A 24,651-nucleotide genomic window follows, 5' to 3' on the forward strand; every position below is an offset into this window, starting at 1 on the left:
GACCAGGTATTCTTCCTTTGTCTATTGAGGTTCTGAAAACTGAATATGTGAGCTGTGTGATTTGAATGAAGTAGAAGAGTCACATTAATAATATCATCACGTTCCCTCAACTTCTTCTCAAATGCCTGCAACAGAAGGATAGATGGAGTGTTTAATTTGTCCCTTTCTGGAATTGTAATTGACACAGAAGGTCTGAGGGGCTTTCAGCCTCTGTGTAGTATTATTTTAATCTCTATTTGGGACTGTATCAGGGTCTTGCTTATTATATTTTGGGTCATACAGTGCATCCGGAAAGTATTCACAGCGCTTCACTTTTTCCACATTTTGTTATGTTACAGCCTTATTCCAAAATGGATTAAATAATTTTTTGGGGGCAAAGGCACACACCTGTCTATATAAGGTCCCAAAGTTGGCAGTGCATGTCGGAGCACAAACCAAGCCATGAAGTCCAAGGAATTGTCTGTCGATCTCAGAGACAGGATTGTATCGAGGCACAGATCTGGGGAAGGGTACAGAAACATTTCTGCAGCATTGAAGGTCCCAATGAGCACAGTGGCCTCCATCATCCGTAAATGGAAGAAGTTTGGAACCACCAGGACTCTTCCTAGAGTCGGCCGCCCGGCCAAACTGAGCGATCGGGGGAGAAGGGCCTTAGTCAGGGAGGTGACCAAGAACCCGATGGTCGCTCTGACAGAACTCCAGCGTTGCTCTGTGAAGAGAGGAGAACCTTCCAGAAGGACAACCATCTCTGCAGCACTCCACCAAGCAGGCCTGTATGGTAGAGTGGCCAGACGGAAGACACTCCTCAGTAAAAGGCTCATGACAGCCCACCTGGAGTTTACCAAAAGGCACCTGAAGGACTGTCAGACCATGAGAAACTAAATTCTCTGGTCTGATGAAACAAAGATTGAACTCTTTGGCCTGAATGCCAAGCGTCATGTTTGGAGGAAACCAGGCACCACTCATCACCTGGCCAACACCATCTCTACAGTGAAGCATGGTGGTGGCAGCATCATGCTGTGGGGATGTTTTTCAGCGGCAGGAACTGGGAGACTAGTCAGGATGGAGGGAAAGATGAATGCAGCAATGTACAGAGACATCCTTGATGAAAACCTTCTCCAGAGCGCTCTGGACCTCAGACTGGGGCGAAGGTTCATCTTCCAACAGGACAACGACCCGAAGCACACAGCCAAGATAACAAAGGAGCGGCTTCGGGACAACTGTGAATGTCTTTGAGAGGCCCAGTCAGAGCCCAGACTTGAACCTGATTGAACATCTCTGGAGAGATCTGAAGATGGCTGTGCACCGACGCTCCCCATCCAACCTGATGGAGCTTGAGAGGTCCTGCAAAGAAGAACGGGAGAAACTGCCCAAGAATAGGAGCCAAGCTTGTAGCATCATACTCAAAAAGACTTGAGGCTGTAATTGCTGCCAAAGGTGCTTCAACAAAGTATTGAGAAAATGCCGTGAATACTTATGTACGTGTTATATTTTCATTCTTTATTTTTAATAGATTTGCAAAAATTTTAAACAAGCTTTTTTCACTTTGTCATTATGAGATATTGTGTGTAGAATTTTGAGGGAAAAAAATGAATTTAATCCATTTTGGAATAAGGCTGTAACATAACAAAATGTGGGGAAAAAAATGAAGCGATGTGAATACTTTCCGGATGCACTGTATACATAACCAATAATACAAACCCTTTTTTTAAATTCCATTAATTCCATTTTCTCAGCTGCTATTGGTTTAATAGTTTTATTCAACTTTACTTTGAACATTTAGTTTTTAATTGACCCTTAAATTAATTATGTTATGAGGTCATAAAATGTTGTAATCCAGCTGTTAAACCAGCCAAAGTTCCCATTGATTGTTCTGTTTAAAATGAATTTTGTTTATAAGATCATAAAATATAATGAAACACATTTTTTTCAGGAAGAGACAAATTAAAAAAACAATATGGTGCACTCTTATCAGCTGAATCAGTCAACACAATAACTCAAGAGTTGGTGAGGTTTATTGTCTCAGCATGTTATGCTTCACAGTTGTGCTTGACTCGTCCTCTGAGGGATGAGGAGATGCTTCCCCAGAGGTTCGGGGCAGAAGGTGCCGTCTCTGTACACCAGCCGGCCCCTCAGGATGGTGGCACACACAGTTCCCTGCAGTGTGAGGCCGAGGTAAGGAGTTACCTACAAATACACACAGTCACAAAGTCAAACGTCAAATCACCGTACCATCTGTATGTTAAATGTCCCATACTGATGTTATTTACCTTGTTCTTATGATGTATGCCTGCTTCTTGAATCTGTGAAGTAGAACAGAAGATGAAGCAGCTGATTCAGGGTTTGAAGATTGGTCATGGTTTTTAAATTTCATATACGAACCTCAAATTCTCTCTCTGGGTCCCATATGACCAAGTCGGCATCGTAACCGGGAGCCAGGCTGCCCTTCTGGTTGTCAAGACTACATAGCTGGGCTGTTTTTTTGCTGAGGAGCCTCACAACGTCTGACAGCTGGAAGCCTCTTTTACTGGCTGAACTCCAGAACAGCGGCAAGCCTGAGAAGCGGTGAGATTTATAAAGAATTGAGCTCATTGCAAACATACCTGACAAGCTGCACAAAGTTTTTTTTTTTTTTTTAAAGTTTCTTATTTAATTTTTTTTTTTTTTTTTTTTTTTTTAATAGTTTCTCACTTCTGCATTCATTAAACGTTTAAAAGTACAATTCTGTGATGTGATACTGAACCATTTTAGGTTAGGTTAGGTTAGGTTAGGTAGTTACTTTATTAATCCCCGAGGGGACATTTTTTTGCTACAGCAGCATACAGAAGCAATAAGATAATAATAGAATAATAGAATAATAGAAAAGCAATAAAATAGCAGTAAAAAATATTAAATATAAAATGCACAGTATATAGAGTATATCAGGTGAGACTGAGCTCGTTGCATTTTGCCATCATCCTGGTGTCAGACTTTGACTCCTCTCTCACTGTGGCACAAACAGTAAATGATTGCTTTAAACTGGCACTCAGCTCTTGTTTACCTCCCGGTGAACTTTGCCCACTATGAGGGGTGGTGACAGCTAATCCTCCCAAAAAGAAAGCTATCTTATATTATCTGTGTAATATTCCACACATCAGTTTTGGTTTGTCAGTTTTATCCAACGTTTCAACCAGCTGAGCAGCAGAGAGGATAAATCATGCAGAGACAAATCCTGTAGCAGCTCTGTAGACAGATTTATTGAATATATTAAAACACTCTTTAGAATGTGTATTCATGTACTCTATAGCATGTGATGTAGTACATTGTGTAAGTGTCACCTGAGATCATCAATCACACTACATGTCTTTGATTAGTCAGTTAACTGAGTCAAGGACTGATTACAGATTCAGTGAACATGAGACACTGATGAGCCAATTATCTTTGACACAATTTAGAGACAGCATGATGATAGTATATCATGAAACATACATATTAGTGAGACGAAATGAGGAATAAAATATACTGCTTATTATTGGCAGCTGAAACAATAGCTGCTGTACATTGCCTTGTCAGGGAAGCTTTTTAGGACAGATGCAATTAGTAAATGAATGATGGCTGTGTTTGATTTAGTTCAGTTCATGAACAAGCACAGTTCAGTATATTGTCTGTGGATAAGTCTGATTCAGGTGTGCCAATTAACATGCATCATTATTTTATCAGCTGCAGCTGTGTCTGTGCTGCGCTCACACCTCAGCAGCAGACTGAGAAGGACTTTTCAAAATAGTTACATACAGTCAAATCAAAGAATTTAAAAAAAGTAAATCGCACGTTAAGCTGCACAGAAGCAAACTGTGCAGCTTTTCATCGTCTGAATCTGCTCAGTGGCAGAAGAAGCTGTAAACGCATCATGTTATTGAGTCAATATGGCAAAACTGTTAGCAAATATTTGCTCCTTTAGCAAACACTGACCAACATCAGCATTCATTCTGATTCATATTTCTGGCCACCTGAAAATCTATGTCTGATAACGACTCTTCTTTTAGCGTTGGTGTGGGCTGCAATAGTTACGGGGACATTTTTTTCTCTCTCTTTGTAGCTGCTAAAGGCTCCAGTGTGTTCATTAGCTAGTTAGTTGTGTACAGTGGGTTTATCAGAGCTTTTTTTTTTTTTTTTTAAACAGCTGCCTGCTGCAGTTGAAATCAGGTTGAACTGTAAATTAACCGAAAACTATAAAGTTGCTGGATGTAACCCAAAAACAATGAGCTGAAACTAAAACACTCCTTTAAATGTTTTACACATAGTCATCTGAGCTATTGTGAATGTAAAAAGAGCAGCTATGATGTGTTCAAAGACTTGATGAACACGTTTCCTCTTCTGCAATTTTGCCACAGTTTAATTGACAGTTCGCCTTTCTCTCCACCAAGTGGTATACTGTATATGTACAGTCTCTCTGATAAGACCTGAACACAGCATTGTAAAAGTACTTACAATTAGTTACCAAAATGCATTCTGGGACATTTTGGGAAGCGTGTTGTCCAGTACACTGACCGATTTTGACAACAAGACGTTCTAGAAAGTGGCCGATTGCTGGGCAGTTCGCTATACTAGAGAACGTATACAGCGTTTAGGGAAGTAGTTTGAATGCAAACATTTACAGTCAATAATCAGTGGAGTGTAACATTATGTTGTAATATTAGTTTTGATTGCTGCCCATAAGAAAAGTAATATTCGTGTGTGTGTGTGTGTCATGAGTCTGTACCAAATTGTAAAGAAGAAATCCCTCCCCAGGCCTGAGTGAAGTCTCCACTGTCCAGTCTCTTCAGATCAGGGGTGCAGGGGGAGTGATCAGACACCACCATGTCGATCTGACCAACTCTCAGTGCAGACCATAACTCCTCCTGGTGAGGCAGAATTAAACAACTTATCATCAGAGAACTGATATGACAAGTGTTGCCCTGTTTTATATTGATACCAAATCTGAAAGTAGTCAGCTTTACATCATATTCTGTTTACCCGGTTAACAGACCCTCTGATGGGGGGGCAGCACTTGAACTGTGTGGCCCCCGTTGGTATGGATTCTGCACACAGGCTGAGGTAGTGATGGGTAGTCTCCACCGTTAAGGGGGCTCCAGCCTGCCGCGCCTCCTGGATCAGTTTCAGTGGCTTTGCAGAGGACAAGTGGACAATATGGCACCGCACCCTGGTGCAGAGGGAGGTAGCTGTCACTGCTACAAACAAACCAAATCTTATACAGAAACATCAACTATAACTATATGAATATCATTTCTTGAGTTGCTGATGTTCTCACTGGTACTGCAGGCAGAGCTCTGTGACGGTGCGAATTGCCTCGATTTCCATGACATCAGGCCGGGACTGCAGGAAGGTAGAGTACTCACAGGGGTCTAACATTGGGAGGAGTGTGACATTTTTTATTTTATTTTACAAGAAAGAAACTGTTTTTAGAAATTCCTACTTGTCCATAATTTCATAGAGTTCAACCAAACCAGGTGGAGGCTAAAAATCAGTATATCAACACTGTGTTATTGTGAAACTTGATTTTGGATATTGTATTAGAGGATTTAGGTTGAATATTGCTAATTATGTGATGTCAGGTAACACAATCTCAGGCTTGACAAATGTGTGGGTCTGACCACTGGGACTAATCACAACTATTCATACTTTTTATTGGCAATAGTTTTCTAAAATGATGTGCGGACTGAACCAAAAATACTAAAAATCGATGCTACTATTGTGCAAGTGAAAATATGTTTTCGTGATTTATGTGAAGTGAAACCTTAAAACAATTTTGAAAACTTTGTTAAATGTTTATCACATTACAAATCTCCTTGCTTCAAGACTTTAAAACTTCAGTCTTGGTGGTAAATATTTCATCACAATATTAAGGTATTGGTTAAAAATATATATATGTTGGATTTTTAAGTACTAAACTCAATTTAAAAGCAAAATATAACAAAATTGTTGTTACCGCCAGTCTCCTCTGTTGCTTCCTGAACATCCCTCTCTGCGTGAAACTGGAGGACACAGAGTGAATAATACATTATTGTTAATTTTTCTGAGCACTTAGATATCATAATGACAAATGACACACTGTAACTGTGCTCCATGTTATGCAGGACTGTCAGTTACCAGCAGGACACTTGCTGTGCCTTGCAGCTGCTTCATGGCTGAGTGGAGATCACAGTCAGCCACATGAGGGAACTCGTCCACCCCACTATGGATGAGGAAACACTTGAAGCCGGCCACTCCCGCCTGGATCATGGGCCGAAGTTCAAGCTGTGAGGAGGGATTCATTGTTTGGGTTTGTTTTGGTCCTAATCCTGCACAATCTGGTTGTAATAGAGATCATTTCATTAAAGCGGCTCCACTGTACCTCATTACCGGGGATCACACCTCCCCAGAAGGCCGTGTCCACAAAACACTTCCCCGTCGCCTCCCGCAGCTTCTCATGAAAGTTGACAAGTGTTGTGGTTGGAGGGATGCTGTTTCTGTGGGTATTTTAATTAATACAGAAACAAAGATCAATGCTCACAACTTAAAAAATGCAGCAGCACCAATGTTTCCCAAATTAAATTGTTCTGTGGCAAATTCCTCAGGCTAAGATCCTCTTAACCTTAAGATGCTGTTGGGAAACAGGACTTCAGATTTACAGCCCCAAAACACATATTTGTCTTGGGAGGAATTATGCAGGAGTTAAGTTTTTCTTAATAGTCAAAAATTATTTATGATAAAGCAAAATTTAGCAGCTCACATAGTTTAACCTATCAAAATCTAATGTTGCATGTTAGCTTAGCAGAGACAAAAGCTATTTGAAAGCTAAGAGAGTTAAACCCAGGAACAGCACAGCTGGATGAAAACAGTTTATTATTGTTACCATGACAGCCCCGGTACAGCTGTGGCTGGTACTCTGCAATGATCAAACGACCTGTTCTGTAGTTTGGTTGTGAAGACGTGTTGGTCCTATAAAAGGGCACCTAAAACACTTACGTATGTCATATTGGGTGTCTTTGGAAATTTACTTTTGACATAAATTTAAATTTAAATAAATGTACATATTGACATCCAAAACACATTTTTATTGGAGGTATTTCATACTTTTTTTCTTGCTTTTGCATACTTTTATGAACTGCCATATAGTTTTTCTATTTTTTTTTTTTTTTTTTACACAAAATCCCTAAATTAATATTTTTGTCTAAATTTATAATTGGATTTTATTTAAGGCATACGGGAAATAGCTTGCAAATTAAAAGAATGAAAATGAAAATACTATGTTCAAAAATGAAAATCATCCAAAACTTAGATTATCACGTGACGTGATGGCTATATGGAAGAAAATTATGGGTTTTTTTTTTCTTCAGTTATTCATGAATGTAACTCTAGAATCCATTTGATGTTTGCCTCTTTAAACTTTTATTTACATTTATTTCACAATCTGTTTACCCTGTTGACTTTACCTTCCCCCAGCGACCCCGTGAGGTCAGACACTGAGCACTGATTGATTTCTGGATGGGGGGGGGGGGGTTCTCCAACTTACAGCGGCATGTCCACGATCGTCGTCACCCCTCCAGCTGCAGCAGCCCTGGTGGCCGTCCAGAAACCCTCCCAGGAGGTGCGGCCCGGTTCATTCACATGAACATGACAGTCTACGATGCCTGGCATCACGACACTGTCACCCACATCCAACACCTGCAATCACACAGATATTCAGGATGATTGAAAATGGATCATTAGGAGTGTTAAATCAATGCATTGGTCCTTACAACCTCACAGACAGATACATCAGTTCTCATCCCGCCACAGGGAATATCCTGAAACTCAGAGCATTGAGAGCCAGCTTACCTCACAGCCAACATCGTCAGAAAAGCTACTGCTTGACAGTATTTGGTGTATTTTCCCATCCTTTATTACTACGACAGCAGGACGGACTTCTTCACCAACCAGCACCCTCTTACTCCTGACAGCACTAACTGTTGATCCCAGCTCCATGTCTGTGTTTATGAGTGGTAATGAGTGCAGTGGACTCTTTTAACTCTGCCTCTCTACCACAGATATAATCTTGGCAGTTCAGTGGCCTCATGCTGAGACACCGCCCCCTTCTGAACAGGTTTATCAGGAGTAGGATAAACATTTGTTGACTTTTTTGGGCTGTGTGACACACTGAATTTCAGATATAATCCTGCACGGGAGGTTGTGAAAAACTCATGAAGCATAAAAGAGATGTGAAGAATTGTGGAGAATGTGTTTGGCTGTGGTGTGGAGAAACACTCAGGAGTTTGTCAACAGACTTGATGAGCTCAGGAACAGTTTTTCACGCTGGACCTAGTTTCTCTATTCTACTGAGTATTAAAATATGAATCAACAGCACAGTCAAAAAATGATGCAGATATTGTATTCATGCGGGTATCTTTGAGTCCTCTTTATGAGTCCACTTCATAATGTTTAGAATTAGTGCGTGGTTCGGAACCGGGACGTGATTGTGCACGTGAAACATTTATTTTGGGAAACATTTTCATGGTGAAATGTGTGAAGTCCATGTAGATTGCACATACTTTTACATATATTTTCCTCACGTTATCAAATGTTACAGCATGTGGTAAACGTGTCAGAGATGTGATCATGTGTCCCATGTGGAAAACATGGGAAACGCATGTGTTTTTTTTTTTGAGGGGCATAAATAACAACACCAAAAATGAGCTTGAGCTTGATTTTAAAATATTCTTCCTCAGGACAGGGCCATATTTTCACAAGTCACATTTTAAAGACTGCGGATTTACTATCTCTTCCCTTAGGAAAGCTTCAAGACTATTTTGAATCTGTGACCAATATGCACAAAGAACATTCTTTATTATTATGCATACGAGATCCTGACCTGAAATTTGAGAAATTGTGAACCAATCTTTTAATCTGAAAATATAAAACATTTGTAAAAGTTTTATTCTGTTATTTTGCTCATTTTGGTATGGAGTTTTAATTGTGCCTTTTCTCCTGATCAAGGGATTTTAGACAAGTGATAAGATCTCAAATATGAGCTGAGAACACATCCGACAGATGAGCCGTGGTCGCCTTTAATTTCACCTGAGGCTGCAGCTCTGTCCTCTGCCTGGCTGCAGGCTGCGCTTGCAGCGCGTCCATTGGCTGATGGGGGGGGGGGGGGGGGCGGCTCTGGGTGCGGAGGGAGGCTGAAGGATGGAGGCTGACAGGATTCAGCTTCGCCTCAGCGGGCCTCATCCCTCCATCCTCCCGGCGGTGCGCTGTGCGTTGTGCGCTGTGACGCCAGGCCGTTTTGACGAGCGCATTACGTGGAACTGGCAGAGCAGCACAGCAGCCTCGTTATGTAATGTGTCGGACGCTGCTGCACGGATCAGAGGAGCAGGTACAAACTGACGGATGGCGGATTTAAGGGACGAATCACGGTGTGCTGGTTTATGACTGAGCGTAGAGAAGGCTGCTGTCGGCGAGAACGATGCGTCTTGTAAATCGCAGGAGTGCAGTGTAATAGAGCCCGTCTGGGCATCAGTGGCCTATCCCCGAGTGTACAGACGTCTGGAGCCTGCGGAAGCTGCACATCTTTCTCTTTTTAAAGGCGACCAGAGGCGCGTCTCTGTTTAAACATCTCTCTCCTATCAGCGGAAATAAACCAATGCGGGTTTGTTTCAGAGAAGAAACAGGATCGTTTCGTGTTCTTCAGTGCACCGGTTTAATCCAACAGCCACCGAGCTGTAGTATAAACAATGGCGGGTCCCGAGCAGTCCCAGCAGCCGCAGCAGGTAGAGGAGAAGGCAGAGCACATAGATGATGCTGAGATGGCTCTGCAAGGTATTAACATGCTGCTCAACAACGGGTTCAAAGAGAGCGACGAGCTGTTCAGGAGATACAGGTAATTATGTCATCCTGCCCATGATCAGTCAGGTTACATGCTTAAACCTTAAGAATAATTTTGCAAGTGGCTAAAACATTTTTAATAGAGTCCATCATGTAGACACTACTGTAACATCCACATGAATCAGAAAATATATGAATGCTTTGACTACTTTAGGTTGTTGCTTTTAGAGCCTTTTCATCAGACTCCACGGCCTCCAGGTGTCTCACTTACCTGAGAGTCCCTGAAGGCTCCCACTGACAGAGATCACCTCTGACACAGAGCTCCATTAGTCAAATAACACAAAAATAATTGCATGGCCACTTTTTGATGATCATTTTAAAGCAAAAATGGTGAAACAACAGGACTTTTCCTTGTCCTATCATTGTCCCTTTAAGTGGCTTTTGGTTTGTTGGTTAAGTTAAACAAGCTCTGCCAAGTTTTGAAGGGCATTTTTTTCATAATTTCGTAACATTTCATTGGGTAAGCGATCAATCGATTAATGACAAAAAAAAATTGGCAGGTTATATCAATAGTGAAAACACTCATGTGTCGCAGCTCTAAATGGCGCTGTTAACTTTATGCACTTGCTTTTGTCGTTCTTGCGTGTCCTTGACATCAGTCATGGCAGCTTTAAGAAATAGTAGTTGTGTGGGTGCAGAGATAGAGTGGTGCTCAGAGCTGCAGCATGATTGATATTTAGTTGGAATTACATAATTTAAAAAAAAATACCTAATGGACTTTGTATCTGTTTCATTCTGTGGTCTCTTCTTCCTCATTTCTCTTCTCTCGGTAGGACCCAGAGCCCACTGATGAGCTTTGGGGCCAGCTTTGTCAGTTTTCTGGTGAGTTTCCTTTTAGCTTGTTATCAAGTAAAGTACCAGAAGACAAAGCAACACCGTGAAGAAGTGTAAATGAGATAGAATCAAACCAATGTACTTTCACGGATGGTAAGCACTGAAGTATTGAGACCTGATATGACCCAATCAGTCAATGTTTGCATCAATGTTAACACTGGCATCCTCTGCTCTGCTGTTCCCACTTTAACATAATGAATGCATCTTCCTCTCAAGAACAGCATTACTCTTACAGAGGAGCACATTACTGACACAGTGTGTCCATCATCGATGGAAGAGGGAGATTTTTCACAGCGTGGCGTTCACACAGACACACACACACACACAAACAACGCACACCGTCACTTGCCTCATGTCGACGCTCGCCGACACACAGCCAGAGATGATGTCAGCCTCTGATTCTAAACGGCCCTGAAGGCAGTGGGGGTGCTGACATCTGACCACCACGGCATATATTCATATGTCCAGTGATGCGGCGCAGCAAACATCATTATAAGCTAATATAAAACCAGAACAGCTATCTCTACATGTCAGAAAATCTTTATTATCATACATTTTTTCATTTATCTGGTATCTCTCTCTCTCTCTCTCTCTCTCTCTCTCTCTCTCTCTCTCTCTCTCTCTCTCTCTCTCTCTCTCTCTCTCTCTCTCTCTCTCTCTCTCTCTCTCTCTCTCTCTCTCTCTCTCTCTCTCTCTCTCTCTCTCTCTCTCTCTCTCTCTCTCTCTCTCTCTCTCTCTCTCTCTCTCTCTCTCTCTCTCTCTCTCTCTCTCTCTCTCTCTCTCTCTCTCTCTCTCTCTCTCTCTCTCTCTCTCTCTCTCTCTCTCTCTCTCTCTCTCTCTCTCTCTCTCTCTCTCTCTCTCTCTCTCTCTCTCTCTCTCTCTCTCTCTCTCTCTCTCTCTCTCTCTCTCTCTCTCTCTCTCTCTCTCTCTCTCTCTCTCTCTCTCTCTCTCTCTCTCTCTCTCTCTCTCTCTCTCTCTCTCTCTCTCTCTCTCTCTCTCTCTCTCTCTCTCTCTCTCTCTCTCTCTCTCTCTCTCTCTCTCTCTCTCTCTCTCTCTCTCTCTCTCTCTCTCTCTCTCTCTCTCTCTCTCTCTCACTTCCTCCGCCATTTATGTGATTCATTCAAAGTGATCTCCAACAGTGTGAGCAGCAGAGATCTCCTGATTCTGTCAGCTGTGAAGCATCTTGCCGTTCCTGCGCGCACACACACACACACACACACACACACACACACACACACACACACACACACACACACACACACACACACACACACACACACACACACACACACACACACACACACACACACACACACACACACACACACACACACACACACACGGCTGTACAGATGTCCCCATGTTCCTCCATTCACTGTTATGCAGAAAGGGCCCTTTGTCCTTGCCTGCTTTTTAAGACTATTATATAACACTCCTTTGCTCTTATTTCACGATTTTAAGCTAGCTGAAGCATAAATCTGCTTTGTGAAACAAGACTATTTAATGTCAGACTGATCATGTGATACAATGTTTTTTAATTTGCTCCCACTAAGTTATATCATTGACAGACTTTTTTTCTGCGTTCCCTGCAGAATGCAATGATGACATTTGAGGAGGAGAAGATGCAGACGGCCTGCGACGACCTGAAGACCACTGAGAAACTGTGTGAGAGCGACAGCGCCGGAGTGATCGAGACAATCAGAAACAAGATTAAAAAGAGTGTAAGAGCAACGGTGTATTGTGTAGACTGTTGGAGGGCAATGGAAACCTATAGCCCAAACTGCTATGCGAGCCTCCTTTAAAGTTGAAATCCAGTGACACTGATAACACCGATTTGCAGATTTAGATGGATTCCTTTGTTGCTGACATTATCCTAATATCACAGCCAGAACTGACTTCAGTTCAGATAACAATGTTAAGATCCTCAGTGTTAGGCGTAATGATGCAGGCAGCAGTGAGATCATGCCAAACCCACTCCCAGATTCAATTAGTTCTGTGAAATTGAATCATCAAACTGGGTGAGGAGTGTGGAGGTCGTCTGCCTGCCAACCGCTGGAGAAACAATGGCTGCAGGATGCTTACTGCTTACTGAATGTGTGTGTCTGTGTCTTACAGATGGACTCCCAGAGGTCAGGCGTCGTTATCGTGGACCGCCTCCAGAGACAGATCATTGTTGCTGACTGCCAGGTGTACCTCGCTGTGCTCTCCTTCGTCAAACAGGAACTCTCAGGTAAATCAAAGTGAACCAACAGACAAACAGGATGACCTTAACGTACGTCTCTCATGACAACTCGTACTCACACGTTATGTATGTCATACCCTGAAGCTGCATAACAGTATGATGTCATTACGTCAGCCAGCCGGAAGACTGCCATTGTCACGATATGAATGAGTTTTTAATCATATAAACAATTATACCAATATTATTGTGAAAGATACGATGTGTCACACCCCTGTGACAAACAATTTAAATAACAATTGATAGATTTAAAAAGTATACTGATAAGAATCTACGCCACACTAACGGTTCTGTGAGACTGAATTTACGCACAGCAGCACTTTGAGCTGAACATGTTTCAAACAAACATCAAGTGTTAACATACAATGCTAACCCGCTGACATTTAGCAGGTACTGTATGTTGTTTACGATAGCCATGTTTACATTGAATTTGATATTACAATTAAAATTCGTTTAAAAGCCCATTAAAATAAAACAGTTCCTTATAAACACCTAAATCAGAATAAACAGCCAAGAACAGAATTAAATTTCCGTCGGTTTCAGACAGGGAGTTAAAACCTTTAATTAGCGAATCAAAAGAAAAATTATACCATGTAAATGATAAAACTGATATCTGGCTGCGTTATTTCTGCACGTGCCCTCTGTCTTGTCGTATCTGCATGGGGATGTAAGTTCCTCTACCTGGCTGGTGCTGCGTTGGATCAGTGGGAAGGATGCTCTGCCGGAGATTGACTGTTCCGTTGTCGCAGGTTTAAGGTTTAGGGATGGCGTTAGGGACCAGGTGACTGACATTGAAACCACCAATCACAGCAGCATACAGTTTAGAGCAGAGGTCTTCAACATTTTTCAGGCCAAGGATCCCCAAACTAATAAAGAGATGGAGCAGGGACCCCCTACTATATATATTGTATAAAATTGTGTTTTATATTCAACTGGAGGAGTGCAGGAGGCTTGGACGGACGGGTCCAGGCTCGTCTCACGCTGTGAGTGAACCGGTGTCCAGCTTGAGAGAACTCCTGTGTGTCGCTGAATGTGTGCATTTCTGACTGGAAGATAACATCTTCTGCCTCCATTTATCCATTTGCTACAATATGTTGGATTCATGTTAATGTGTATTTAAAGACATTTAAATTGATGGAAAAAAAAATGTGGGGAAAAAATAATAATCACAAAATGAAAAATGATCTAATCAACCAAAAATTTCACGGACCCCCTGCAGTACCTCCGCGGACCCCCTAGGGGTCACGGGCCCCCTGTTGAAGACCTCTGGTTTAGAGTGTGTGTCCTTCTGACTGATCTAATCTATCACCAACCTTTCTCCCCACACTTCCAAAAAAATGGTAAATAAAAGCAACACAATGATGGCAAATACAGCAGTGAACAGACCATAGATATCTGTCTTCAGTGTTATTTGTTCCCACTTGCATTCTGTGAAGACTCTTCCCTACTCTACTCTCCATTTAAATCTGTTGGTACATGTAAACGCCAGAACATATGCATACAAGTTTTATATGAAAATGAAAAACAATGAGCAGGTAACGGTCAACATCTTAGCATGCTAAAAATGGCTAAGTATCACTAAACTCTAAGTCCTGCTGAGAACGGTGGGAATGTAATTAGCTTTGCTGCTTGCGTGGCTAAAGAAATATCCAGTAGGTAAACTGATAATGAAGATTTTCAGTAGTTTCAGTCCTCAGCCAATTAAAATGATTAACAACCCTATGACTGAAATCCTGGTCTTGTTCCTCCTAAAATAAGTTGTTTATGGTTTCCATTAACAGCATATATCAAAGGAGGCTGGATTCTTCGTAAGGCCTGGAAAATGTACAACAAGTGCCACAGTGACATCAGTCAGCTGCAGGAGACCTGTCAGAGGAGGTCCTCTGGCAACCAGGAGTCCCTCTCAGCGGACAACGCCAACCACAACGCACCGGTGGAGAACGGCGTGACGGCCGAGGCCCTGGACCGGCTCAAGGGCTCCGTCAGCTTCGGCTATGGCCTCTTCCACCTGTGCATCTCCATGGTGCCACCACACCTGCTCAAGATTATCAACCTGCTCGGTTTCCCCGGCGACCGTCTCCAGGGCCTGTCCTCCCTTATGTATGCGAGCGAGAGCAAGGACATGAAGGCACCACTGGCTACGTGAGTCGGCTCCGGTCTCATCATTTCTTACAAAGAGGGACAAATAAAACACAGTTAATTCAAAACTGCAATCAACTGTAGTCAATTTAAGATTAATTGCGTCATACCTTATTTTTTGTTGCTTATGAAAAATATAAAAATATATCGTTTTTTATTTATCTATATAAGCTCCTTTTTAAAAAAAATTATAGCTGGAGTAGTACAATTGACAAAACAATCTCACAAAAGTTCTTTCAATAGCTATTCTGGGACTTTTGATCCCATCACATAATCCTCATTATCCGATCAAGTTCTTTTCTTGACCTTGGAAACAACAGTTAACAAAATAATTTCACCACTGGATCCATTTAATAGCTGCACAGGAGCATTAAAAAAGTATTTTATGAGATTTATTGAAAACTATATTACAGCAGTCTGGTTGAATCTTTTTCTTTGTTGCTCAGGTTGGCCCTCTTGTGGTACCACACAGTAGTGCTGCCTTTCTTTGCTCTGGATGGCTCTAACACGCAGGAGGGGCTGCTGGAGGCCAAAGCTATTCTGCAGAGAAAGTCAGTGGTTTACCCCAACTCGTCTCTCTTCATGTTCTTTAAAGGACGAGTTCAAAGGCTTGAGGTATGTACAGTAAGCTGGAGATTGGTCACAATCAGTGACATTGAACTGGATTAAGACACTAGATGAGAAATAAGTGTATACAGTAGACTAAGCAATGTTTAATGGTAAAATTAAAAAAAAAAAAAAAAAAAACTTTCATCCCCACAGCATAGTATAGTTACTATGCATGTTCGACAGTTCATGACCTCACTGTCTGATCAGCCATCTATTGATGTAATTCTCTCATTCAACACATGCATGTAGTGTGTGTCTAACATGATGACCTGGTCGTGTGTGTGCTCTCTCTTCTGTCCCCAGTGCCATATCAACAGTGCTTTGGCCTGTTTCCATGATGCATTAGAGCTTGCATCAGACCAAAGAGAGATCCAGCATGTGTGTCTCTATGAGATTGGTACGTGTTCTCTCATCACGTTTGTTGTGACATCCTGGCAGGCGGCGTACACTGCAGCGACGGAGTCATTGTATTCTCTCTGCTTGTGTTTGGATAAGGCTGGTGTAGCATGATCGAGATGAATTTTGAGGATGCGTTCAGGGCCTTCGAAAGACTGAAGAATGAGTCCCGTTGGTCACAGTGCTACTATGCCTACTTGACGGGAGGTAAGTCTGACAAACACCTAAACTGATGGGATGCTTCTCCTGTATGATCTGCATGATCCTCTGTGTGTTTCTTCTCTCAGTGTGCCAGGGTGCTTCAGGAGACCTGGACGGAGCAAGTGGAGTTTTCAAAGATGTGCAGAAGCTGTTCAAGAGAAAAAACAACCAGATAGAGCAGTTTGCTGTCAAAAGGGTGAGTCCTGTTTCCAACTTACTCCATTTGTTTCTTTTAAATGTCATCACAAGTGTGTGACTGAAGTTTTTCTACTCGGTCTGATTCCTATCTGCAGGCTGAGAGACTGAGAAAGATCTCACCCACCAGAGAGCTATGCATCCTCGGCGCAATCGAAGTGCTTTATCTGTGGAAAGCGCTTCCAAACTGTTCCTCATCTAAACTACAGATAATGAATCAGGGTGAGTTTGACCTGCAGGACTCAGACCAACATAAACCCTTCAGCTGCTGCCAGATTTTTAAGAATTTAATTTTTGCCCCGTTTGATCATTTCCTCTGGTTTGTGCTCAGTGTTACAGAGTTTAGATGACGCTGCGTGCAGAGGCCTGAAACATCTCCTTCTCGGTGCCATTCATAAATGTCATGGAAATATGAGAGATGCTGTTCAGGTATCAATGTAAACAGAGCACTCAATGACTTTGCAGTTGATCTACACAGGTCCATTTACTTATCTTCCTATTCATTTTTCCCGTGACGCAGTCATTCCAGCTGGCTGCTCGGGACGAGTACGGACGACAGATCAACTCATATGTTCAGCCGTATGCCGTCTATGAGCTGGGATGTATACTCCTTGCAAAACCCGAGGTCAGTCTGCTGCATGAGGCATTCAGATTTGTAACTAAATTGTACTGGTGTGTCCGCTTGCTCATTTATAACTCTGTGGTTTCTATATTCCAATTCAGACGGTGGGAAAGGGGCGATCATTGCTTCTTCAAGCAAAGGTAAAAATAATTACTAATCACCATCTGAAGTAGAATTAATTAATTTTTTCAGATAATGTTGGAAATCTTCAAGGTTACATTTTTATCCTAAAAAAAAGTCTAACAGTGTATTTAAAATGCTTTAGGAGGATTTTACAGGCTACGACTTTGAGAACCGGCTTCACGTGCGCATCCATTCAGCGCTGGCCTCTTTGAAGGAAGTCGTGCCTCAGTGACTCCAGGAAGGGAAATGATGATGGTTCAAGCTTTGCACAAAGTTTCAAGCCATTCAAAGTTACTGTTTGACATCCTAGTGAGCAGACTCCTGTGTGTTTTGGACACACATACTCATGTTTGTCACTTTACGCACTCAGACTAATAATGAAGTGTCATCTCTGTGCATTTTGGACAGCAATACAGGCACGTGTTCATACCAGCTTAGCACATAGCTATTAGAAGCAGGTAGACATATCCCGTGTAGCTGTGGCTAATAGATCAAAACTATGCTGAAAATCTCCAAAACTACTCTGGCAGGCTCTTTTATGTGTTCCGTTAGCAAGCAAATGAATCACCAATTCATACCAGAGTTTTGTCACTCGGTGGTGCAAACCTGGCAACCCCACTAACGCTCAGACCTGTTGAGAAGCTGCATCCTGTTGTTGGTCAAGAAAATAGTAAAACCATGAGGTTGAGGTTTCGCATTTGTATTGTGCGGTGTGAATAATAGACAATATACCATATAAACAAAAACAATTTTGGAGATTTAAGAAGATGTTGTTTGGCAGAGCTATGCCATCTGTTTCCCCCTGCTTGCAGTGTTTGTGCTAAGCAAGGCTAACATGTCCCTCCTCTGTGTGTGGACTGGATGCACAGAGATGAAACTGATGTAAAACCTTTGACCCAAGTCAAAATAACAAACAGACATACAATATTTCCTCAAATCTTTTCTTCACCCATATGTGTTCGCTAGCTAACTCATTCAGCTATTGTGTATTTGAAGGATTTTCATTATGCCGCTCCCCTCAGCGAGCAATTCAGCACATAAAAGTAACCTTTTAATGAGATTATATTTCCCTTAATAATAACTTTACAGGTAATAGTGTCATTTACATTCATGCCATTTGTGCACATTACTCCAATATGATATAATAGGCTAAATTAATGCCAGTTCTTTCACATATCATGAAAGAGAATTTGTTTTTGATTTTATATATTCTTATAAATGACTCCATTGATAATGTTGAAACGTTTAAGTACTTAAGTAGTGCTTTTAAATTAGATTTTCAAAATCTACTTATCATATTGCAAATGGACATTAAAATGAGTCATATCACACACTGGTTACTTATATTCACACTGGAAAAAAAACTGGAAAAAATAATGATCTAATTAGCTACCACAGGAATAGTTAAATAAAATCACTGGTCACCTAAAGTCACAAAGAGGAAAAAAACTAGGCTGATGTGAGTTAGATTGTCACATTCAAGTAGTTGGACATCTTACATTTATAGTAAATAAGATCACCACACTTCACAATGCCCTCATGATGTTTTTTTATGTGACAATGGGCATTGGTCCTGTGCACTATGCATGGTATGGCAGGGTTACAGTGGCTGTAAGACGACTGAAGTCAGATGTACCCGTGTGTCCATTCCTGCATAAGCATGAAGGTTTTCTTCAGTACTGTAATGTTACCTCTTGAAAGGTGCTGCTAAATGTCAGCCTAATAAACATGTATTACTAGTGACTTATTTTAATAGTGTTTTAGTGATAGAAGCTTTGGAATTAGTTCATAATAGTGTCAATTTTCTTTAGTACATACCACAAGGTGTAATTTTACAAGCATTATTTATGCTTTTTGATTTGAGTGCTGTGACGGCCAGTATTAGCAATCAAGCTGATTTAAAGGTACATACTGTATTGGACAAAGAGCATTGGTAACAGAAATTTTAACATCCTTTTACTGAGCTTTCTAAACAGTTTCACACTCAGCATATGAAATAATCTGTGCAGGGCATTGCCTTTTATTATATGAGCACTCAAGAATTTTTCTCATCCAAGCAATATAAGCAAATGAAGGGTATCATGTGGTAATTTACAGAGGCTGTATTTTTCATCTCCTGTTCACAGTTGTGGACTTACAGATTTTAGTTTGCTCACACATATCTGGTAAAGTCATCCTTTGTGGCTGTGATGGATGTACATTGTGGTAAATGTTGAGGTGACAACTGTGCAAGCAGTTGGTGCAGCGCAAGTAACAGTGAAATGTCAGAAGATGTCACCCAGCTGCTGTACCAAATACTTCTGTTACTGAAAAGTATTTTTCCTTTTGTCATGAGATTTTGATGAAATTGAGGTTACAAATCAGGATGATGTTGTTCCAGTGTGTCACTAAACTCTACAATAAACTGTTCTCCATTAATCTCGGAAAGTAGTTGGTCTTGTTCTCTGCATCCGAGTTCCTTTCTTTTGAAACTGCATGTTGGACAGTCGATTTGTTGATTCTACAAAAGCAATTATATCAACCATCACTGCAAATAATTCCTAAGAAGAAATAACACTAATGCTCAGAAAATGTTTATGTGGGAAGCTTCTTTGTGGTCTGGAACCACCGTGACAGAGCAGAAGACGTCCATAGAGACGCTGACAAATAGTAATGCGCCAATCAAACCTGACTGGGTTACAAGTTGAAACCCACTGAGTTGTTTTTGACATGCAGGCAAGCAGTGAATATGGTTGTACGTGAGCTGATGAGTTAGTCGGAGCTTGAATGTGCATTTTTAGTCAGGGTGGAATATCTCTTTGTCATCCACTTTGCTTTTTATCTGTCAACATTTACTCCACCAGGGGGAGCTTATCTCACAGACAGCAGGCTGGATGTGATCAACTGTATTTTCCCACACCTTGATTTCAGACACAGAAAATGCACACAGTAATTTCAGCTAGATGGGATGCACACGGGTGGAAAGTCACAAGAGTAAGTCCCTTTACTTGAGTATTCTACTTGACTACATTTGAGTCTTGCCATTTCCTGCCACCAGACAATAGGAAAAGACCCCACCCTAAATGTATTTGACAGCTTTAGTTTCTAGCTAGATGTTAATTTAATCAACAAATACTAAGATTAGGCCTACCGTGAGTATATAAAGTAGTTAAAATGAGCTTATGTCTCTAATAGCTGCAACATTGAAGTAATGCTCACACATTAATGCATCCACGTGGTTGTTCTGAATAATAAGTACTATTACAATTAAATATATTTTTATTTAAATCACTTCAATTCACTTTTATATTAGTACTTTTACACTGTGCCATTATTATTTTCACTTCAGTAAAAAATAAATAAAATCTGAGAATACCTCATGATAACTCTTGAATTTGGCTTATCATCTCTGCACTGGTTTGAACTCCACAATTCATTGGTTTGTCTTAGAATTCATAATTCACTCCATGATATTATTGTTTCTGTTGTTTCCATGTTGAATGTAATTAGGGTGGGAGTCTGCTCGACACCCTCTTACAGATAAACACCGTGAGCGTCTCTTTAAGAAAACATGTCTGTCACACTAGGCTCAAGGCAACAGCTCACTCTGCCCATAAATTATTCAGGCTCCTTTGCCACTGAATTTAGACATGGCCGACCAGCACTGGAAGGTTGGACTAAAACAATGCCACGACTCCTCCTGCAGCTTCCTCTAATAGATGCCGGTACTATTAATAATCAAAACATTTCCCTTTCTACCCACTTAAAAAAAAAAAAACAGCATTTTGCTGGGCTTACCAAATGTGAAAACAGGGGTGTATGTGGGGTACCTCATTTAGTATGTGGTGATTCATGCAGGTGACATCATCCTTTTTTAAGATGTGATGATTCACACTTCGGACATTTTCTGTGAGGTGTTCAAAGCAAGACGTTTGCTGCTTGGCCTCACTGTGCATGGATAAGACCTTTAAATCTTAATGCTGATGATTTATATAAAGCATTTGCATTAGACAGAAGTGGAGGAGACAGAGGGCCCAAGAGAGATGTTACACATCATCACTAAATGTGTGTGTGAGAGACAGAGAGAGAGAGAGAGAGAGAGAGAGAGAGAGAGAGAGAGAGAGAGAGAGAGAGAGAGAGGGAGAGAGAGAGAGAGCAGTAGGAATGGTAGGACTGTGCAAAGAGCAAGGTCAAAAAACACAATTGCATTGTGTTTCACTCAGGCTGAAACCTGATCAGCAGAAATATCCTACCACCAGATAGAGAGTTCCTCTTCACCACCCTTTACTGCTCCTAAGCCATTTCAGTTTGAAGTTATAATTGAACATACAGGCACACATCCATGCAAAAAGCTGCTGTTGAGATTTCAAACTGTGTTTTCACAAGATTATATTTCTATGCAGCACTGATTGTGTCAAGATTAATTAAATAAGTCTTGATATTGATCTGGTCGCAAAGAGCTGTAAACTGTTATGGTCCAGTAGTGTCGGTGGGGTCACTCACAGAAGGACACGTTGACATTATTTGACCTCTCGCTGCAATCAGTTCAATCACTGTCTAAGAGCCTCTCGACCAATCATCTCTCAGGTGATGCTCTTCATCAGGTCTGTTCACACTGTTTCTCCTCTCAGATCAAATCATGGCTCCATTACTGTTATTTTCAGTAAATGTACTTTAATTTGCTAAAAAACACATTTAAAAATTTCCCGCAATTATTCCTCAACATAATGGTGAATACAATCTAATCAAACTTCACAACCAGAGTTTTGACCCCCAAATGTGCCCAAAAAGATCAGAACCTTTTAGATGCTAAAATATTTGCAGATTTTCATTTCAAATGCTGTGCGCCATTTAGCTTTTGAGGAAAATTAACACACACCAGATTTGTACTAATTTGTATCAGGAGAAACTCCTTCCCTCCTTTCTTTTTCAATGGAAACCCCAAATAAAACCTTTTTTAAAAGTGTTTAGAAATACTTGCATTTGGCCTAAATACATCAATTATATATATTTCTTCTGTAAACACACCCCACTCTGCTTTAAAAATGAAAAGCGTGTTACTTTTTAAATTGTTGAGAGTAAACTTCCTCCTGGTTGCTCAAGTATCTGACTTCACTCAAATAGAGCTTTTTAATGGCATCTTCAGTTGTCATAAAAAAACAGAGGTTCTACTAATAACATTCTTAATGTCTCTGTCATGACAGTGAGAGTGAACCAGAATTATTGTGCAGCTGGATGGAATTCAGCCATAGTTATTTATATCATTCACACTTGCCCTTTCCCATCTGTATCATGTCAAAATGTCTTGTTTTTGGCAATGTGCAGGTGTAATTGTTATCATCCTGCATGCAATTTGACTGAGCTAATGCCAGGGTCTAATGCAAGCTGGCTTGCTGGAACACTTGATGGACCAGAGCCATTGGTTAACAAAATATGTGCGTTACCTGTGCTTTTCCAGCAAGACTCTTCTATTCCACATAATTTATGTCATATTAATAACAATTTGCATCTGTTATTATTGTTTTCACTCTTTTTATAGGCTACCTATCAAAGAAGACTATTGTCATCCCACATGATTAAGTTGTGTCAACCTGAATAGGTTGTCGGTGTAGCAAATATGTCATATGACAAGAAGGAGAGTAAAAGCTCCAGTGTAGATAATAAAATGAATGCATGTCCATTTAGCTGCTTCAGTTTCTGGGTCCTGGAATTGTGAATGCTGGGAGACACGGTTCATGTTATTTGTTACACCTACACTTTCAAGTCAAAATGTCAGCAGTGGGGAAAAGCCTATACAGTACTCTACAGTATGTATACCACTTAACATTTGGTGTTTGCTGCAGTAAACGGAGGGTGTAGGGACTCAACTTCAAGCAGCAATGCAGGCAGCTCACATCCCTTCAGAAAGAACAGCACATCTGCAAGTACAAACTAACAAAATAATAATTTATAATATAATCTTCTTTGACCAGAATATATATATTGTGTTTCACTAAACACGGTTTCCTGCTCTGTGACAGTTTGTCTCCTCTCAGCTTGATGTCCCTGGCTGACCTACTAAACCTTATTCATACAAAAGCCCTTCTACCCACTGCATTTAAAACAATCCTAAAAGTAACCTTGAATAGTTTTACCCCTTAACCCTGCTATCTGTTTTTTGTTGTTGTTTGTTTTTTTAACTGTAAATCAAAAGGATTGCACAGCAGCAGTTTCCATACGAGGTGTTTGAAGTGGGTTAACCTTGCTCCCTGCCTCCACCCTCTCCTCCCCTGCCTCCACCCTCTCCTCTCCTCTCCTCCCCTGCCTCCACCCTCTCCTCCCCTCCGGTCTCTCTCTCTCTCTCTCTTCCCACCACTGCATTGATGCTGTTACTTCCCTCGGTGATGATGTCACCGGCTCAGTGGAGCTGGAGCATCCTTGCCAAAGACAGGGAGACAACAGAGCCATTTTGACCGCTTCGGTTTGTGAAAACCAGCGGCCGACCTCCCGAAGCTACCGACCGGCCACGTTCCTTCCTGGGTCCCGGCCCCTGGCAAGGCACGGCGGGGCAGACGGGGCTGGGTAGGTGGGTACTTTCGGCGCTAACTGCCTCAGCATTTACCCGTTTTCATGGAGAGGCGAGGCTGTTAGCGGGACCTGGAGGAGACCAGCGGAGGTGGAGGTATCCACGGAGCTGGATAACACAACAGACGAGCACGACCGACCGGGTCTCTGCACCGGAGACAGACGTTATTGGCACTGCTTAGGTAGGGTAGCATTTTTCTTTCCATTGTCCCGCCGCTAATGCAGTTTTAATGAGACAGTCTTTATTTACTTAGTGTTGAATCTCCTGGGAAGAGATGGGCATAGGGTGCGGCCATTGACGAGGCTGTCAGTGTCGCTGAGACAGAAACCCACAGCGACAATGACATTGAAGCTGCTCTTATTACACGGCTCATGTACTGTCATGTTATTTTATTGCGTATATATTTCAATAAAATGGCTTTTTGTGTGTGTGTGTGTGTGTGTGAGCATAACGACAGGAATAAATGCAGTGTCATTAAGTACACTAAAAGACGCGTCGCCTTCATTTTCTTCTTTATTCTTCAGATCTGAAAATGACGCAAGTAATTTTTTAGGAAGTAATTACTACCATGAATTCACAATTTTTGCCAAATATAGGCCGTAAGCCATGTGTTGACTTCTGGTTTATGGATTTTATGTTATCAAATAGCCTCAGTAAGATACCAAAATGAAATGTATCTACACTCAGAGGTCATGAGGTAAAATTGCATTAAATCTTTGTCAAGTACACACCATATATATTACATTAGTATTTGTCACCGGAAAATGGTGGCCGCCCAGCTGAGCTGCATCATCAGCTGATTGGTCTGAGCAGCAGATTATGACCATGGATGTTGTAGGGAAAAAACATATTTAGCCTATACTAGTCTGT

General features: G+C 41.4%; 2 protein-coding genes across 2 annotated transcripts; one reads left to right on the forward strand and one right to left on the reverse strand.

Annotated features, from left to right (window-relative positions):
* Window positions 1-1,997: 1,997 nt before the first annotated feature.
* Window positions 1,998-8,021, reverse strand: LOC138624101 (allantoinase, mitochondrial). The gene is made up of 11 exons (XM_069704008.1): window positions 7,837-8,021; window positions 7,532-7,683; window positions 6,371-6,485; window positions 6,127-6,273; window positions 5,966-6,011; window positions 5,288-5,381; window positions 4,993-5,179; window positions 4,739-4,877; window positions 2,383-2,555; window positions 2,271-2,303; window positions 1,998-2,187 (listed from the first exon to the last, which is right to left on the reverse strand). The coding sequence occupies exons 1-11, from the start codon at window positions 7,981-7,983 to the stop codon at window positions 2,038-2,040; spliced, it is 1,383 nt and encodes a 460-aa protein (XP_069560109.1). The 5' UTR covers window positions 7,984-8,021; the 3' UTR covers window positions 1,998-2,037.
* A 1,147-nt stretch (window positions 8,022-9,168) lies between these two features.
* LOC138624102 (tetratricopeptide repeat protein 39C) lies at window positions 9,169-19,664 on the forward strand. Its single transcript, XM_069704010.1, has 14 exons — window positions 9,169-9,874; window positions 10,653-10,701; window positions 12,306-12,434; window positions 12,829-12,943; window positions 14,734-15,094; window positions 15,538-15,706; window positions 16,004-16,097; window positions 16,196-16,303; window positions 16,384-16,493; window positions 16,591-16,714; window positions 16,824-16,921; window positions 17,013-17,117; window positions 17,216-17,254; window positions 17,380-19,664. Exons 1-14 carry the CDS (start codon window positions 9,729-9,731, stop codon window positions 17,467-17,469), a joined length of 1,737 nt encoding a protein of 578 aa, XP_069560111.1. The 5' UTR covers window positions 9,169-9,728; the 3' UTR covers window positions 17,470-19,664.
* The last annotated feature ends 4,987 nt before the right edge of the window (window positions 19,665-24,651 follow it).

The sequence above is a fragment of the Brachyistius frenatus genome, unplaced genomic scaffold, assembly GCF_029030835.1.
Source record: "Brachyistius frenatus isolate BFR_SWC_R1_liver_20210118 unplaced genomic scaffold, ASM2903083v1 Contig_49, whole genome shotgun sequence".
Classification (NCBI taxonomy): domain Eukaryota; kingdom Metazoa; phylum Chordata; class Actinopteri; family Embiotocidae; genus Brachyistius; species Brachyistius frenatus.